This window comes from Mustelus asterias, chromosome 28 (genome assembly GCF_964213995.1).
Source record: "Mustelus asterias chromosome 28, sMusAst1.hap1.1, whole genome shotgun sequence".
Lineage (NCBI taxonomy): Eukaryota > Metazoa > Chordata > Chondrichthyes > Carcharhiniformes > Triakidae > Mustelus > Mustelus asterias.
In genome coordinates this window covers 18627006-18645972 of record NC_135828.1, presented here as the reverse complement: position 1 = coordinate 18645972, position 18967 = coordinate 18627006, and the positions used below count along the sequence as shown (strand labels likewise).

At 47.2% G+C, this 18967-nt stretch overlaps 1 protein-coding gene across 2 annotated transcripts in view; it reads left to right on the top strand.

Annotated features, from left to right (window-relative positions):
• Window positions 1-17411, top strand: part of c28h10orf71 (chromosome 28 C10orf71 homolog) — a 93154-nt gene extending 75743 nt beyond the window's left edge. For both annotated transcript variants that reach the window (XM_078199638.1, XM_078199637.1), the window contains 2 exons: window positions 7249-7351; window positions 12822-17411. In XM_078199638.1, the coding sequence (XP_078055764.1) occupies window positions 12989-16795 (3807 nt within the window). In that variant the 5' untranslated portion in view covers window positions 7249-7351; window positions 12822-12988 and the 3' untranslated portion in view covers window positions 16796-17411. The remainder of the gene's footprint in view (window positions 1-7248; window positions 7352-12821) is intronic.
• The last annotated feature ends 1556 nt before the right edge of the window (window positions 17412-18967 follow it).

The following is an 18967-nucleotide window of genomic DNA, read 5'->3' as shown; positions in this document are numbered from 1 at the left end:
CAGAGTTGTCAATGCTACTGAGACTACAAGGTGAAGTTAAGATCATGGCATCTCTCCAATGGCTACATTGCGCAAGAGTGTGGACTTTAATGACTCTGATTTTAGCTTCACCAGAGTCATTGGGAGCTGTGCGCTAGCCAGTTAATGCTAAAATCAGACTGTTGGCTAAGAGAGCTGGGCTGACAGAGAGAGCTGCAGTTGTCATATGTGCTTATCGCTGGCAGCAGTTGGATTCCAAAGGCAGGCAGCACAACTATTCATTACCAATCTTTTAACCAACCAAGTAAACTAAATCAAATTAACGAGGGGGCAAATTAAAAGGGGGCAGCTCCCAAAACAAGGGGAACCGCCTGAAACAAAAGGCAAAGTGGAAAAGAAACTTAAAACATCAAATTAAAATCTGATTGAAGCAACTATTCAGACCCTGAGCATGCTCCACTGGCCACTATGGCAACCACTGATCTGATTGTGGCCTTCGTTAGAATGTAACTAATGATAACATTGGATCTGTTGTCATGTGACCAATGGTAACATGCTGTAAGGGTCAGCTGACCCAGTAAACTATGTAACCAGTGACAAAATGATGTGGCGGTCAGCTGATCAGCTGACTCAGTATAAATAAGAAGCTGCTGGGGCTTGTGGGAGCTTGGTGTGGCCCAGGGTGAGGCCTCAAGTGTTGGAGTAATGGTGTTTCTTTATTAAACCTTTCTCTTAGGTTTATAAGTTGGAGTAAGTTTTGTTTTATTTTGTTGCCTACAGCTGAAGAGTTCCTTCTGCTGGATCAGCAGCCCTAACTCCACTTTCCTTCCTTAACCCACCGAATAACGCTTGACCCTTTTGTCAATTAAAAATCGAGTCTAATTCAGCCTTTTATATATCTCCAATGAGCCAGCTTCTCATTGGGGAAGAGAATTTCAAAGAATAATGACATTCTGAGATTAGAAATTCCTCCTCCATCTTAAGTTATTATAGTAAGAAGTCTCACAACACCAGGTTAAAGTCCAACAGGTTTATTTGGAATCACGAGCTTTTGGAGCACTGCTCCTTCATCTGGTGAGTCTTAAATTGTTATGAAATGGTGCCCCTGTATTCTAAGCTGCCCCATGAGTGAATACATCCTCTGAACATTTACCGCAATGAACTACAAAAGGTTGTGAATGTCGCCCAATCTATCATGCAAACCAACCTCCCATCCATTGACTCTGTTTACACTTCCCGCTGCCTCAGCAAAGCAGCCAGCATAATTAAGGACCCCATGCACCCCGGACATTCTCTCTTCCACCTTCTTCCTTTGGGAAATAGATACAAAAGTCTGAGGTCACATACCAACCGATGCAAGAATAGCTTCTTCCCTACTGCTGTCAGATTTTTGAATGGACTTACCTCGCATTAAGTTATCATAGAATCAAAGAAACCCTACAGTACAGAAAGAGGCCATTCGGCCCATCGACTCTGCACCGACCACAATCCCACCCAGGCCCTACCCCCATATCCCTACATATTTACCCACTAATCCCTCTAACCTACGCATCTCAGGACACTAAGGGCAATTTTTTTAGTATGGCCCATCAACTTAACCCGCACATCTTTGGACTGTGGGAGGAAACCGAAGCACCCGGAGGAAACCCACGCAGACACGAGGAGAATGTGCAAACTCCACACAGACAGTGACCCAAGCCGGGAATCGAACCCAGGTCTCTGGAGCTGTGAAGCAGCAGTGCTAACCACTGTGCTGCCGTCCCGCCAATCTTTCTCTAATCTTAAATTAATCTTTCTCTACACCCTGGCTATGACTGTAACAAGACATTCTGCACTCTCTCCTTTCCTTCTCTATGAACGGTATGCTTTGTCTGTATGGCGCGCAAGAAACAATACTTTTCACTGTATGTTGATACGTGTGACAATAATAAATCAAATCAAATCTAGTCTTTCAAGCACCTGCAGAATCTTTAAAGTTTCAATTAGATCACCTCTTCTTCTAAACTCCAATGAGTATAGGGCCCAACCTGTTCAGCCTTCCCTCAAGGTCACCACTTCATTCCAGGATTAAGTCCAGTGAACCTTTTCTGATATCTTTCCAATGTAAATATGCCCCACCTCAAGGAAGGTAATCAAAACTGAACACAGTACTCTCAGTGTCCAGGTGCTGGTTAGGTATATTGTCTTCTCTTGCCCTTATTTCCTGTGTTCTGGTGACAAGGGATTCACTGGCAGTTATCTGAAGAGGGAGCTATAGCGCACGATAGAAAACAGAGGACAGTATTGGAGACAAAAAAATGATTAACAATGCGGAGCAGGAAGGGATGTTGATGGTCAACGGCTTGGTGGGAAGAGGGTGGAAGGAGCAAGAGTTGGGTCTCATGGACAAGAAAAGCTGGAGAGATCAAGAGGGGAGTTTCAGAATGATATAAGTTCAGGGTGAGCCAGAGAGGAGTTTGGTGGGCTGGGGAAGGGAAAGATTTGACAGAGACAGTGTGGTAACCACTGTTAGCTTATTGCCTGTGTGTGTGTGACATGCCTGGACATGCCCCTGCCGGCCCTGCCTGGGACTCCTCCCCCCCCTGGTCCAGGTATAAAGGTGACTGCTCCCCACCCCCCTGCCTCAGTCTGGACCAGTTCATCGGCATGGGTGTGCTCCAAGTCTTTTGCTAATAAAAGCCTATTTGTTCTTGCGTACAAACTAGTCTTTGCTTGATTGATGGTGCATCAGGCAGATAAACAATGGGCAGGATTTTCCAGCCTTCACCCCAAGACCAGAAAATCCTGCCCGAGGTCAAGCTTGCATGGTCCGCTCCCAACTCGCTACGATTCCCGTGGCAGACGGGATGGGAAAATTCCACCCAATGTCTCAATCTTACTGGTAAAGTACCCCATGAGATCCTCACACTTCTTGCTGGGGGGGGGGAAGGTAAGAGGGGACAGAGGAAGGGTTAATAAGAAGCTTAATGGTGGAGAAATTATGGCCGGATTTTTACCAGCACGCCTGCCCGAGGCTCATAAGATCGTGCCCGAGGCCAATGCAGAATGCCGTTCTGTGAGTCTCACGGGTGGGCATGCCGACGAAGTCAGGGCCTATGGGTTTTGCATTGCCGGATGACCCTGGAGGGGTAAACAGTTTTGGGAGGGGAAAGCCGGATCCAATACTGCTTTAATGTGGTCTAAACAAACCGACTGATGAATGGCCAAAGCTCATAAACTTTTAAGACCGTGTCCCTTGGATGTCAGGTGGGGGGAAAGTTGGGGGCCTAACTGAGGGGAATGACCAAAAGTAGGAGAGGGTAAGATTCTTGGAACACGGGCAGACAAAATGGAGGTGAGTGCGTGATTGAGCAGCTGGCTTGCTACAGAAATACTGTGGCAAATGGAAGACCAATGGCCAGGCAATTCAGGATATCAAAAGTGCCGTTATAAGTAATCCACAGGAGAGTTTTATATTTTCCCCCAGGAGCGGATGGAGAAGGGAAAGGATGAAGGGAAATATCAGTGGTAAGGGATTCTGGCAATGAATTAAAAAGAAGCATGTTTGGTGCTAATTACCTTTTAGATGTAAAATCATTCACAATTGAGGAAGCAAGGTGTACAAGGCTTCAACTAATCTCCAAAATTACAGAGCATTTAGACACACACTCCAGCAGAACAAACTGTGCCAGTAACAGACCCCTACAAGTCTTTGTATATGTATTGCTGTCCATTGAGCAATAGACAATGGAGTCTTATACTATGGAATATAAGACTCCATAGAGCATGCAAGCTTGAGAGAAACAGCACCACAGTGTGTCATGTCCTCTCTTTGGAGGAGCTGCGCTCCAGGAATGTGATGGATATGGGTGGCACGGCGGCACAGTGGTTAGCACTGCTGCCTCACAGCGCCAGGGACCCGAGTTCGGTTCCCAGCTTGGGTTACTGTCTGCGTGGAGTTTGCACATTCTCCCCGTGTCTGCGTGGGTCTCCTCCGGGTACTCCGGTTTCCTCCCACAGTCCAAAGATGTGCGGGTTAGGTGGATTGGCCATGCTAAATTGCCCCCAGTGTCAGGGGGATTAGCTAAGGTAAATGCATGAAGTTATGGGGATAGGGCCTGGTTGGGAGTGTGGTCGGTGCGCTCGAGCACCCGGAGGAAACCCACGCAGACACGGGGAGAATGTGCAAACTCCGCACATACAGTGACCCAAGGCTGGAATCGAACTCAGGTCCCTGGCACTGAGAGGCAGCCGTGCTAACCACTGTGCCACCGTGCCACCCTAACATGTGATTTTCCTCCAAGTCAGGTTTTACTATATCTGTCCATTTCCTCTAACATTGTATTGCATTGACCTATGAGATTTCCAATCCATTCACAACTCAAAAGTGGTATGGTTGAGCCCCAAAGACTTCAGGATCTAACAGTCCCTAGCATGAGAACCTCCAAATCTCTTGCATTGCAACGTCATTGTTAACACTGGCTACAGTCTCCATTTACTCTACACGTACCAACAATCTGCCCCCATGCCAACACTGTAGTTAAGAAAACCCACCAATGCCTCTACTTTCTCAGAAGACTACGGAAATTTGGCATGTCAGCTACAACTCTCACCAACTTTTACAATGCACCATAGAAAGCATTCTTGCTGCTTGTATCACAGCTTGGTATGGCTCCTGCTCTCTCCAAGACCGCAAGAAATTACAAAGGGTCATGAATGTAGCCCAGTCCATCACGCAAACCAGCCTCCCATCCATTGACTCTGTCTACACTTCCCGCTGCCTCGGAAAAGAGCCAGCATAATTAAGGACCCCACGCACCCTGGACATTCTCTCTTCCACCTTCTTCCGTCGGGAAAAGGATACAAAAGTCTGAGGTCACGTACCAACCGACTCAAGAACAGCTTCTTCCCTGCTGCCGTCAGACTTTTGAATGGACCTACCTCGCATTAAGTTGATCATTCTCTACACTCTAGCTATGACTGTAACACTATATTCTGCACTACAGAAAGTAGAGGCGTTGTACCTCTGGTCCCCCTGACACTAAGGGCAATTTAGCATGGCCAATCCACCTAACCCGATCATCTTTGGGCTAACCTGTACCCAAGTCTCCTGTATCAGTTCGCAGAAGTCGACCACAACACTAGCCAGTTGTTAGCTACATTGGGGTTATGTCCCTACAATGGAGATCAGGTCAATCCCAGATTTCCACCTTGTGCTGTGCAGGGTTAGCTATGCTCGGGAAGGTCAGCCTTGGGTCCAGAGAGGAAATAATCAGGCGGTGCCACGGTGCCCTGCCAAAGAATGTGAGCGTGTGGAATGGTCAGGGAAAAACAGGACTGAACTTGACTGCAATGTCCAACGAACAGTGTCAACTCACTGCTTTGGCTCACTTCAGAGAGCTGGCTTGTTCTGGGTGAGGTTAGGATGGGGGTCCCATGACACTACCCCAGCTTGAGGCTGTGTTTTTAGCAGAGTGTAGAAGGGGATACACAAGAGGCAAGAAAAGCATAACTTAATTTTACCAAGGGTCATAGAGTCCCATCGAATCATAGAATCCCCACAGTGCAGAAGGAGGCCATTCAGCCCATCGAGACTGCACCGACCACAATCCCACCCAGGCCCTATTCCCGATAACCCACATATTTACCCAGCTAATCCCCCTGACAATAGAGGCAATCTAGCATGGCCAATCAACCTAACCCGCACATCTTTGGACTGCGGGAGGAAACCGGGAGTATATGCGGGAGTATAACATTAACAAATGCAAGGTTATTCACTTTGGAAGAAATAATAGCAAATTGTATTATTATCTAAATGGAAAGAAATTACAACATGCTACTGTGCAGAGGGACCTGGGGGTCCTTGTGCACGAGAGAGACGCAAAAACCCAGTCTGCAGGTGCAACAGGTGATCAAGAAGGCAAATGGGATGTTGGCCTATATCGCAAGGGGGATAGAATATAAAAGCAGAGATGTCTTGCTGCATCTGTGCGGGGCATTGGTGAGGCCGCAGCTGGAATACTGTGTGCAGTCTTGGTCCCCTTATTTGCGGAAGGATATATTGGCCTTGGAGGGAGTGCAGAGAAGGTTCACCAGGTTGATACCAGAGATGAGGGGTGTTGATTATGAGGAGAGACTGAGCAGATTGGGTTTGTATTCGTTGGAATTTAGAAGGCTGAGGGGGGATCTTATAGGGACCTATAAGATAATGAAGGGGCTGGATAGGGTAGAGATGGAGAGATTCTTTCCACTTAGAAAGGAAACTGGAACTAGAGGGTACAGCCTCAAAATAAAGGGGGGTCAGTTTAGGACAGAGTTGAGGAGGAACTTCTTCTCTCAGAGGGTGGTGAATCTCTGGAATTCTCTGCCCACTGAAGTGGAGGCTACCTCGTTGAATATGTTTAAATCACGGATAGATGGATTCCTGATCGGTAAGGGAATTAGGGGTGATGGGGATCAGGCGGGTAAGTGGTACTGATCCACTTCAGATCAGCCATGATCTTATTGAATGGCAGGGCAGGCTCGAGGGGCTAGATGGCCTACTCCTGCTCCTATTTCTTATGTTCTTAAACTGGACCACCCGGAGGAAACCCACGCGGACATGGGGAGAACATGCAAACTCCACCCGAGGCCGGAATGGAACCCGGGTCCCTGACGCTGTGAGGCAGCAGTGCTAACCACTGTGCCACCATGCCGCCCCAGGAGGTCTTCTATGCCTTCTCCAGAGAGCCCCTGGGGAGGGGGGGAGTTTTCCCATCCCGCCTGCCACGGGAATCGTAGTGGGCGGGCAGGTGGGGGGTGTATCGCAGGGATTCTATGATTCGATGGGATTCTATGATTCTTGGTAAAATTAAGTTATGCTTTTCTTGCCTCTTGTGTATTCTTTTTTCTTCTACACTCTGTTAATAACACAGCCTCAAGCTGGGACAGAGGTCCGCTGACCTCGGGCGGGAAGTTCCGCTTTTAGGGTGAGCACGGTCGGCAAATCCCACCCCTCCATTTTGAAGCTGTGTTAACCTCAAAGCACGGAATGTTCCAATCTCAAACTACTATGTTTATAAGACTTTCTAAGGACGAGAGACCAGCAGTTTAAGATTCCACGTGACCCATTTTGTCCAGTGTGTTAGTCTGCACTCAGCATTTCCAATGTTAATAATGCGTTTGGTCCCTTTCCATCGACAGAGAGGGTTCAAGTAATGTCAGAATCGTTGGAGGTCACAGCTATGCTCAATCAAAGTTTTACTAGCAAAGGATCCAGTTCATTGCACTAAATTTAACTTCTCTCTATAGATGGGCAGCAATGAGACCAAATGAAGGTGGGACAGGAGGATTTAAGTGTACAGGAACCTGGTCGGAATGCATACAAGTTCTGCCATTTCAGCTGACATTGCAGGTATGTTTCAGGACAATGCCATGTAGAAATGTATGTGATTTGTCGTTCCAATGGAGTTACAGAACAAATTACTCATCTGTTTAAAAGTGTTCACATTTTAGAGCATTATTAAGAAGGCACATGTTTTCATTTACAATTGGGAGGTTAATTGGTAAATCCAAAAGATTTGTGGCCTTGGTTCCAGTGCATTGTAAAATTCAGTTGTTCCAGGCTTAAAGCACATGTCTGCTGCCGCTCACCCCCCAACTCCCCCTCCCCACCCCCCCCCCAACCCCGGTTGAATTTGAACAACTTTGGAAATCTCCTGTTGGAGATGCACAGTGGTTAGCACAACTGCCTCACAGCGCAAGGGACCCGGGTTCAATTCCGGTCTTGGGTGACTGTCTGTGTGGAGTTTGCATGTTCTCCCCATGTGGGTTTCCTCCGGGTGCTCCAGTTTCCTCCCAGACTCCTAAGATGTGCAGGCTAGGGGGATTAGCCATGCTAAATTGCCCCTTAGTGTCCAACAATGTGTAGGTTAGGTGGATTAGCCATGCTAAATTGTCCCCTAGTGTCAAACGATGTGTAGGTTAGGGGGATTAGCCATGCTAAATTGCCCCTTAGAGTCCAACGATGTGTAGGTTAGGTGGATTGGCCATGCTAAATTGCCCCCTAGTGTCCAACAATGTGTAGGTTAGGTGGATTAGCCATGCTAAATTGTCCCTTAGTGTCAAACGATGTGTAGGTTAGGGGGATTGGCCATACTAAACTGTCCCTTCGTGTCCAACAATGTGTAGATTAGGGGGATTAGCCATGCTAAATTTCCCCTTAGTGTCCAAAGATGTGCAGGTTTGGTGGATTGGCCATGGTAAATGCATGAGGTTACAGGGATAGGGTGGAGGGGAGGGGAGGGGAGGGCCTGGATGGGATGCTCTTTAAGTGAGACTCGATAGGCCTGATGGCCTCCTTCTGCACTCAAAGGATTTTATGGTTGTCCATGAAATGACAATGGCAGCAGGCCCTGGGTATCTAGTGGGCCAAGCTGACCTTTCACCTTGGAGGAAAGCAAGAGCAGGCATAATCATCGCTTGCTCATTTGACATTTCTGGAGGCCTCATCGTGCAATGAGAAAGGATTGATTTTCTCATGGACATAAGCCATCCACGTTCTCCAACAATTGCCTCAATTACACGGCAAACTAAGCCATTGCGGAGCGAGGCACTGAGGGAGAAACGCAGGGCAGCTCAATGACAGTTAATCCACAGAGCCACAATTGTATCTGAAGCTCTTGGTTCAAACAGGAAAGAGACAGGAACCTTCCCCCCCCCTTCCCTGCTGATCAAGCAGTTCTCAATCAGGCCACTGGAGGGTGGGCTGTAGGATAACAGGAGTGGGGGGTGACCATGTGCAGCACCCACATTTACAGAATGACTTAAATCACTGACCTATCCGTGGCGGATTCCGGTATCCTAAACTGACACGGGCCACGCAGGCTGCATGGTGATCCTGTTACAGACTGTTTTAATTACGCACAATGTATCCCCGTTACCAAGCCAGTTTCCAGGGGCAGGCAGATACAATGTCAGCCAGCACACCCTCCAAACTTTTTTTCAGCTGGTCTCGTACTTTGAGACTTCAGTCGATAACAGTTAGTGAGGAGAGACCGTACTTCATGGACCACTCTGCCTTCTACTGGAGAACAGAGAACTGTCAGCAGATAAATCCTGCTGAGGATGTTTGAATTGGATCTTCTTAACTAACTTGTGAAGTTTACCTATCTATCTTTATTGAAAAAAATATGGGAATGAACCCGAGCTTATCTTGTGAGACTCAAATAGATTTCATGTAGAAATGTTGGATAAAGTGCTTGTGTGAACTGTACACTTAATATAACCAGTTCATTAGTAATTTGAAAATAGATATTTTTATTCTAAACTAATGAATAGGATTAGCTTACATTAGCTTAATTTACTCATTTGTGTTATGAATAGGCTTACATTAACACTGCAATGAAGTTACTGAAGTTCCTTGTCGCCACGCTCCAGCACCTGTTCAGGTATACTGAGGGAGAATTTAGCATGGTCAATCCACCTAACCAGCATGTATTTCAGACTGTGAGAGGAAACCGGAGCACCCGGAGGAAACCCATGCAGACACGGAGAGAATGTACAGACTCCACACAGACAATGGCCCAAGCCGGGATTCGAACCCGGGTCCCTGGCACTGTTGGTCAACAGTGCGAACCACTGTGCCACCGTACTTAGACATTGGAATGCAAGCATTGAGCTCCACTAGAAAAAAAAAGGAATTGAACCCAGTTCCCTGGCACTGTGAGGCAACAGTGCTAACCATTGTGCCACCGTGCTGCCCTATTCACCCTAGCTTTTATTCAAATCCGGATATTGAATTCGATGATCGGCCGTGATCAAAATGAATGGCGGAGCAGGCTCGAAGGGCCGAATGGCCTACTCCTGCTTCTAGTTTCCATGTTTACTAAGACCTTCAAAGCTCGTTTCCTTGCCTTAAGGAGTTGGGAAAAAATTCCAAATAGTGTAGGCCCAACTCGCGCTTCCCGGATATGTGACTCTCTGTGGGAAATCACAGAATTAACTCTCAAGGATTCTTAAAAAGTCAGTCTGAGATTCAAATCAAATATCCTGATCTTGATTTTCAGATAAAAGCAAATCCATTATAATTTCACCTGACCCATGGACTAATCCATCGCCAGTCAATGAAATGTGAATCTTTAGCTTTACTTAAGTTGCGCGAGGTCAGGAATTATTTAGTGTCTTATTTTGTCGATCTGAATTTGAATCCAAGGCGACCACAGATTGAACTCTCCAATCACCTTTCCTTTTTATGAATCAAATGAGCAAAGGCAGATTAACATCCCGATTAATATAAAAATAAATTAAAAATTAAAACATGCTTTCTGTTACTTAAGGAAAGTTGGTGATGTTGGAATTACAATCGTAAATATATCCATTCGGAAGAGTGTGGCAAAATATATTAAAACCTTTTTACTGCACATTATAAAAACTATATTTTTAACTCTACCATCTCCAAGATGCATGGCAGGAATGCACTAAGCTCCTTCGAAGGCACCTTGCAAATCCGTGATCTCTACCATCAACAAGGGTAACCGAGTAAGAAGTCTCACAAAACCAGGTTAAAGTCCAACAGGTTTATTTGGAACCATGAGCTTTCGGAGCCCTGCTCCTTCATCAGGTGAGTGATGAAGGAGCAGTGCTCCAAAAGCTCATGATTGCAAATAAGCCTGTTGGACATTAACCTGGTGTTGTGAGACTTCTTACTGTGCCCACCCCAGTCCAACGCCGGAAGCTCCACAAACATATCTGGGATTAAGAATCTACAGATGACCATGAAACCATTGTCGATTGTCGGAAAAACCCATCTGGTTCACGAATGTTCTTTAGGGAAGGAAATCTGCTGTCCTTACCTGGTCTGGCCTACATGTGACTCCAGAGCCACAACAATGTGGTTGACTCTCAACTGCCCTCCAAGGGCAATAAATGCTGACCAGCCAGTGACACCCATGTCCCACGAATGAATAAAAAAACATTTTTTATTAGAAATATATCTATCTCCTTCTTGAAACTATTCAAGGGTTACAGACACACGGAAACACCACCACCTGCAAATCCCCCTTCAACCCTCACACCATCCTGACTTGCAAATGTATCGGCCATTCCTTCATTGTCACTGGGTCAAAATCCTGCAACTCCCTCCCTAACAGCACTGTCGGTGTACCTACACCGCGCGGTCTGCAGCAGTTGAAGATGACAGCTCACTATCACCTTCTCAAGGGCAATTAGGGATGGGCAATAAATGCTGGACTAGCCAGTGACACCCACATCCTGTGAATGAATACATTTTTTTAAAAAGCGATGGCAACGTGTTAACATCTAATAGAAAATAGATAAGATCACCAACTTCCCAAATTTATCTAACATTTCAAGGTTGCCTCCTATTTCAGCTTTTCCTACATCCACATCCTCTACCACCTCCTCTGGCAGCTCATACACGCACCACCCTCTGTGTGAAAAGGTTGCCCCCTAGGTCCCTTTTAAATCTTCCCCCTCTCACCTATGCCCTCTAGTTTTGGTCTCCCTCAACCTGGGTAAAAGACCTTGGCTATTCACCTTATCTATGCCCCTCATGATTTTATAAACCTCTATATGATCACCTCTCATCCTCCTACGCTCCAGGGAAAACATTCCCAGCCTCTCCTGATGATTCATACCTTCCATGGGAACATTAGGAGCAGTAGTAGGCAAATTTAGCCCTTCAAGCCTGTTCCAACATTCAATCAGATCATGGCTGATCTCTCCCTGGTCTCCAAACCACTTTCCCTACCTGTTCCCCATTTCCCTAATGGCCTAGTGGTATTATCGCTGGACTATTAATCCAGGAACTCAACTAATGTTCTGGGGACCAGGGTTCGAATCCCGCCACGGCAGATGGTGGAATTTGAATTCAATAAAAAATATCTGGAATTAAGAATCTACTGATGACCATGAAACCATTGCTGATTGTCGGAAAAACCCATCTGGTTCACGAATGTTCTTTAGGGAAGGAAATCTGCCATCCTTACCCAGTCTGGCCTTCATGTGACTCCAGAGCCACAGCAATGTGGTTGACTCTCAACTGCCCTCCAAGGGCAATAAATGCTGACCAGCCAGTGACGCCCATGTCCCACGAATGAATAAAAAAAACATTTTTTATTAGAAATATATCTATCTCCTTCTTGAAACTATTTAATGATTCAGACTCCACCGTGCTATGGGGCAGCGAGTTCCACAAATTCACCCCCCTCTGCGAGAAGTAGTTTCTCCTCATCCAGTCCCCGTAATATTCTTGTAAATCTTTTTTGCACCCTTTCCAGTTTAATAACATCCTTCCTAAAGCAGGACGATCAGAATTGTACCCAGTCGGGCAGCACGGGGGTACAGTGGTTAGCACTGCTGCCTCACAGCACCAGGGACCGGGTTCGATTCCCGGCTTGGGTCACTGTCTGTGCGGAGTCGGCACATTCTTCCCGTGCGTTTCCTCCGGGTGCTCTGGTTTCCTCCCACAGTCCAAAGATGTGCGGGTTAGGTTGGTTGGCCGCAATAAATTGACCCTTAGTGTCGGGGGATTAGCAGGGTAAATACATGGGGTTATGGGAATAGGGCCTGGGTGGGATTGTGGTTGGGGCAGACTCGATGGGCCAAATGGCCTCCTTCTGCACTGTAGGGATTCTACGGAATCCATGGATAATGAGATGGGATGCCTCAAGAAACCAAGGCTATGGAAGATCTGAATGCTCATTTGGTCCACAAGGAAGCAAACACTGGATGGGTCGAATGGCCTACTTCTGCATTGTAGGATTCTAAACCCCAAATGTGACCTCACCAATGTCTTGTACTGTTGTAACATCTACGAAATTAATCTTTCAAAAGGCAATAACGGTATTTTTTCTTTACATTAGGAAAGAAGCCTTCATGACTTGGTATCTGAATGGATGAAGAACGAAAAGGTTGCAGGAATCTTAAGTACGAAAGGCGAATGTTTTAGAGACGCAGGAAGGGAGGAGAATTGAACGTGTGTGTGTGTGTGAGACGGTGAAGGGGATTCTGGTGAACGGACCCGAGGATTATGAACTCTTTGGATAACCGGTGTGCCGAGAAGCCAAGAATCATGCAAGGGCGTCCCAAGCACGTGGATGGTTTCAGCGATACGTCGAGTGCTGGGAGCATTTTGGACGAGGCGGATAGAGAAGTCAGTCGGTTGACTGAGCGGGCTTTCAAGAGCCTGTGTGTGGCGGAAGAGGGCATGTGTAACGATTTGGATATCCCCGGCTCTCCCTCGGCTGTCAATGTGAATCGGGCAAGTGACCTCCCGGGTCCCGACGGGGGCAAGCGTCCAGCGGGCGAGTTGAAAAACTGCAACGAGTCGTCGAGACTAACCCAAGGGCAACCAAAACCTGACACATTCCAGGAATCAGCAGCGCGGCGTTCCCTCGAGGAGGGCGACGCCAAGGGTAGCGCGGGAAATGGCTTCCCGAGGGGGACTGTTGGGTCAAGTCAAAAAGCAAGCAAGCAAAAGTCAAAAGTTTCCTCCTTGATTGTCGCGTTTGATCAAAGCGATAGCGACCTCACGGGAGACCTCGCCTTGAGTGCCAAACAAGCGGCGAGTGGCCTCTCTGAGTTGGCGGAGGAATATAACATCGAAAACATTGCACAATGGGACACATCGGCTATCGTCAACATGCACAAAGAGAAATCCAGCTTTTCTGCTGCTTGCCAAGAACATTATTGGGCTAACAAGAAGCAGCTGCCGCCAGGAAAGGGCAGCAAAGCCAATATGTTTAGCCACATGAAGAGTGCTCAGTACTGGAAGCAAGGCCACGCCACTGACTCAACGGTTCTTAGACACTCTGGCAAAAAGTCAATCGACAGCCTGCCGGAGAAAGTCAATAAGCTGAAGACACCGGATTCGAGAAGCAATTTCCTCCACAGTGAGTGCAGCGCGTTCAAATCCTGGCACGACCACAGTAAGTTCCTCTCCGAGGAGGACGGCCATATTGGAAAACTTGACGTTGACCCCGCGCCCAGTGCACGGATGCAGAGCTTGTGTGACGACGTTACCAGTTGCAGAAAGGCACATTCGCTGACACAAAGGCAGCCCCCAAACGAAATCAAAGCCGACGCGACCCAGAAAGCGGCGAACTCTTCACCCGGTGGCAAGGATTCGGATTTCCGCTCATCTGTGCCTGAAGAGAGTCATTCTAGTGCCAAAGAAAGTGCAGAGCAGGGCAATAGCGAGCAGCTTGTCAGGCCTGAGAAGAATAACAGCGGCGCCGTAGAAAATGGGGATGAGGGGAAAGGCTTTCAGCTGTGGAGGACCTCAAGAACTCCACAGTATAAAAAGCAAATCGATTCGGAGGTTGTGAGCGGGGAGATCATCGCCACAGAATGCCACCTTGCGGTCAATCCCAAAGAGGCTCCAACATTGGCGGAACAACCTCCACCAGGGGAGAGTCCGTCTTTCAGTATTTCAAAACTCCTGACGCCCAATATCGTTCCCAACGCGAACGGGGCGGACATGTCCACACACCAGCCAATGGTCGTGACTCCGCCCCTCACTCAGCTTCCTGCGGCTCAGAGGGACGACATTAAAGGAGGGACCGATTACCAGCAGTCGCGTGAGAGTTATAAATCCAAGGCCTCGAGCCTGCTCTATAACCTCAAAGATGTCAGGAAACGGGTAAAATCCACCTACTCGTGCACCAGTACTCCGCAGAACCTTTCCGAGCAAAGCAAGAGCAAGGAATGCGTTTTCCAAAATATACATCAAGCCAATGAAAGAACGTCTTCCGCGCCTTTAAGGCTGGGCGTTCAGGAAAACGTCATGGGGGACTCCAGTGAACAAGAAAAGCCTGACAAAATGCCCAACGCCATAAATAGCGCAGCCACTGCCGGGGGTCTCGGTAAAGCCGCAATAATCCATAAAGCGGAGCCAGACCCGTGGAAGAACGATGACTATCTCAACTTGAGGTCACCTCAAACCGTCAAAGAAGCCGGGACTTATCCAGCTTGGCGCACAAGAAACGCGAGGCCTCGTTCCGCCATAATATCGACGGAAATTCACGCGGAGAGGGGCTTGGACCGTAAGGTGGTGTACCAGCTGGACAAACTCCATGAGAGAAGGGAGGCGGATTGTCCTTCAGCTCCGCTACAGGGAAAGTCAACGTTGGCAAGGAATAGCCCGGAGGAAGCAAAGGCAGTGCCGGTAAAAGCAGAAGAGAAACAAAATAGACCTCATCGCAGCAGGAAACCCGAGTGTCCCTCGTTCAGCCACACGCACAAAGCTAACTATCCGAATGACAGCCATTTCAGAATGAAAGATGACCGGTTGGCATTACAAAGAGCAGAGGAAACGTGTCGGCCAATGTTGGAAGGGCATGTGTCAAGCAATGGGACATCTTCCCACCCTGTCAAGGAAGACAAAGCTACTTCGCAGTTACCCAACCACTCCTACTTTGTCTTAGGTGACGGCCGCTATCAGGACACAGAACGTGCGATGGCTGACCATTCAACTGAGCGGACAATGGGCGGCAATGCCAGAAGGAGTTCCTCCAGTGGCTGTCCCACAGCGGAGGTGCTGAAAGACGGTGAGAGGCATGAGTTGCAATATTACGCGTTGAGTGACCCAGCCGCAAACGCCGAGGGGAAAGGCGAAAATCAAAACCTGCAGAGGGAATTCCAAGGTCATCTCCCGGAGAAAACGCCAAGAGATTTACCAGCAGGGCACAGGGTGAAGGGCAACAGTCCCTTGGACATGATGTGCGAAGAAAAATTCTACAGCATTTTCTCAAAGCAAGAAATACGAGGACCAGGAAATAATATGACAAGCTCGCCGAGGCTTGCAAGGTTTAAACTCAAAGATAACGTGTTGAAAACAACCCCTGTGACGAAAAGTACAAAGTCAACTGTCCCCAAATCAACCCCTGAGAGTGCGGATGTGGATTCATTGAAGGTAACACCAACCATGTTTACGTCAGAGGAAAACCTAGAATGTGACAAACTTGACTCTGAGGAGATGTTGGCGGGCAGGTCAGCGGCGATGAATCCCAGGCCAGACTCAACGTGCAGTGTCGACTCAAAAGCAGCGAGCAAACCGCCGGTCGTCCCCCCAAAGTCCGAAAAGGCGTTACGCCGCGCCAAAAAGTTGGCCACCAGGAGAAAACGGACTGATAGCAAGCAGAGGAAGCAGGATGGTGAGGACTCAGAAACCGAGACGTCTGTCTCAAACATGCCAATGTCCCCGCCCTGCATACCCGTGCCACAAACCCCCACTGTTTGTTCACCAGTCCCCACACTGCCAATGGATTCCTGCGTTATTCCAGCTGTGCCCAACATCATGGCGTTAAACAGTACACGGCCCGTCACATCTCTGCACTCATTTCCTCTAAGCCAACGGAAACTGCTTCAAGATCCTGAATCCGGCCAGTACTTTTTTGTAGATATCCCTATCCAAGTACAGACAAAGACATTATACGATCCGGAAACTGACAAGTACTTCCAGGTGTCCATACCTTCAACGGGTCAAAATGCGTCGTTAGATTTTTTTAATAATTCCTACGTGTTGTATCCTGGGTATCTGTCTTTTCCTTTGACGTCAGTATCAGCCATCAGGCCTTCCTCTCACATGTCAGCACCCGCAATCCTCCTGGACGTACAAGGAAAGGAGACACCCTTAAACGAATGGACTAACACTGACTCGAGATGCACAGGGGAACAAGGAAATCAGCCATATATTGAGACATTTTTTGAGCCTCACACTGGGTGCAGGGCGGGGATCGAAGGTGAGACTCAGGACGGTCAGTCACAACCAGAAGGTCATAACTTGGAGTTAATTGTCATGGGGGATCTGGAGGATATTGCCATAGAAAACAATTAGCAAAAAAAAATGTAATGCAGGGCTGTGATAATTCCATATGGAAGGATTCTCAGCATTTTAAAGAACATATCCATATCTGTAGAATAACAGCGGCCGGAGTGGTTCCTGCCTGTTACAGCTTTGTAAGATGGTTCAGAACAATACAGATGTTAAACTAGATGTGGCATCAGAAACTGGAAAATCAAATAAAGACGCAAGTGTATATACAATATGGATCATTTCTTCATGATAAAGGAGTAAACAGCGGCAAACACGGGTGGGCTATATCAGTTGGATGACTGAAAGAACACAACGGGCAAAATCCTCAAGCCACTCACACCGGCTGTCAGCGAGAACTGAGAATTTGGCGCTCAGCCAACTCTCCGTGTGCTGCAGCGGGACCGGAAAATAGGGCTGGCTGGAAAATACCGGCCAACCTATCTCAAGCTTCAAGAAGGAATTTGCATTCTGTGATTTTGTTTTCCAATTATTTTAGCTTTTTCTCAAGGTTGACGTGTCCTTACCACCTCAAGTTCAGATTTGAGTTTTTGACAAGTTGATGATGGTCTCAGCTAAGTGAGCAATGATGTTATTCTTTAAATTTGATTTGGTTTTATTAAACAAGCAGTGCCATGTTGATCGCATTGCTGTCTATTGCCAAGTGTTAATAGCATTCCAAAAGCCTTGCACCAATACTCAATCCCAAATTTCAACATTTCCTCCAAGACATATCAATATTTTATTGACCAAATCAGAGGGAGTGCATCTGTATTAGGTTTCAAGGAAGTAAGGCCAGGCTAGATGGCCTCTACTCTAACACCAGGACTACTGCAGGTAAAGTGGATGAGTTGACGGCATTGATTGACACGTGGGAGTGTGGCATAGTAGTCCATCACAGAGACATGGTTGAAGGAAGGATATGACTGACAACTCAACATTCCGGGATATAGAATCTTCAGGCGAGATAGGGGAGGAGGTAAAAGAGGAGGAGGCATTGCATTATGAGTTAAGGTATCCATTATTGCAGTAAGGAGAGATGATATCTTGGAGGGGGCATCAAATGAAGCTTTGTGGGTAGAGCTTAGAAATAAAAAAAGGGGCAGCTACATTGTTAGTGTTTATTATAGACCCTCCGGATATTCAGAGGGATATTGAGGAGCAAATATGTGCTCAGTTTGTGGAGGTGTGTAAATTATTATATTTATTAGATTATTATATTAGGTGATTTCAACTTTCAGTGGTAAGGAAATTATTAGAGAAACTTCTGAGGGAGAACATCTATCTCCACTTGGAGAGGCAAAGCATGATCAGGGATAGTCAGCATGGCTTCATCAGAGGGAGGTCATGCCTAACAAATTTGGTTGAATTTTTTGAGTAGGTGACCAGGTGTGTAGACGAGGGTAGTTTCAAAGGAGTAATTTGACAAGAAAGTACCCAATGAATGGTGGGACATTAGGAAGTTCTCTTAAACAAAGAGACCTTTGTGTGTTTGTCCACAGATCTCTGAAGGCAGAGGGGCATGTTATTGGGTGGTGAAAAAGGCACATGGGACTTTATCAATTGAGCTATAGATTACAAAAGTAGGAAAGTCATGTTGGAGTTGTATAGAACTTTGGTGAGGCCACAGCTGGAGTACTGTGTGCAGTTCTAGTCCCCACATTATAGGAAGGATGTGAACGCACTGGAGGGGGTGCAGAGGAGATTCACCAGGATGCTGCCTGGGATGGAGCATTTCAGTTATGAAGAGAAGTTGCGTAAGCTTGGGTTGTTTTCATTGTAGCAGAGCAGACTGAAGGGTGACCTGATCGAGGTGTTCAAGATTATGAGGGGCATGGACAGAGTGGATAAGGAGCAGCTGTTCCCCTTAGTTGAAGAATCAGTCAGGAGGGGATATAGGTTAAAGGTGAGGGGCAGGAGGTTTAAGGGGGAATGTGAGGAAAACCTTTTTTACCCAGAGAGTCATGATGGTCTGGAATGCGCTGCCTGGGAGGGTGGTGGAGGTGGGATGCCTCACATCCTTTAGAAAGTATCTGGATGAGTACTTGGCACATCATAACAATCAGGGCCATGGGCCAAGTGCTGACAGGTGGGATTAGGTGGGAGTTCAGGCGTTCGTAGTGTGTCGGTGCAGACTCAATGGGCAGAAGGGCTTCTCTTGCGCTATACGATTCTATGATTCTAAATCATCCCCAA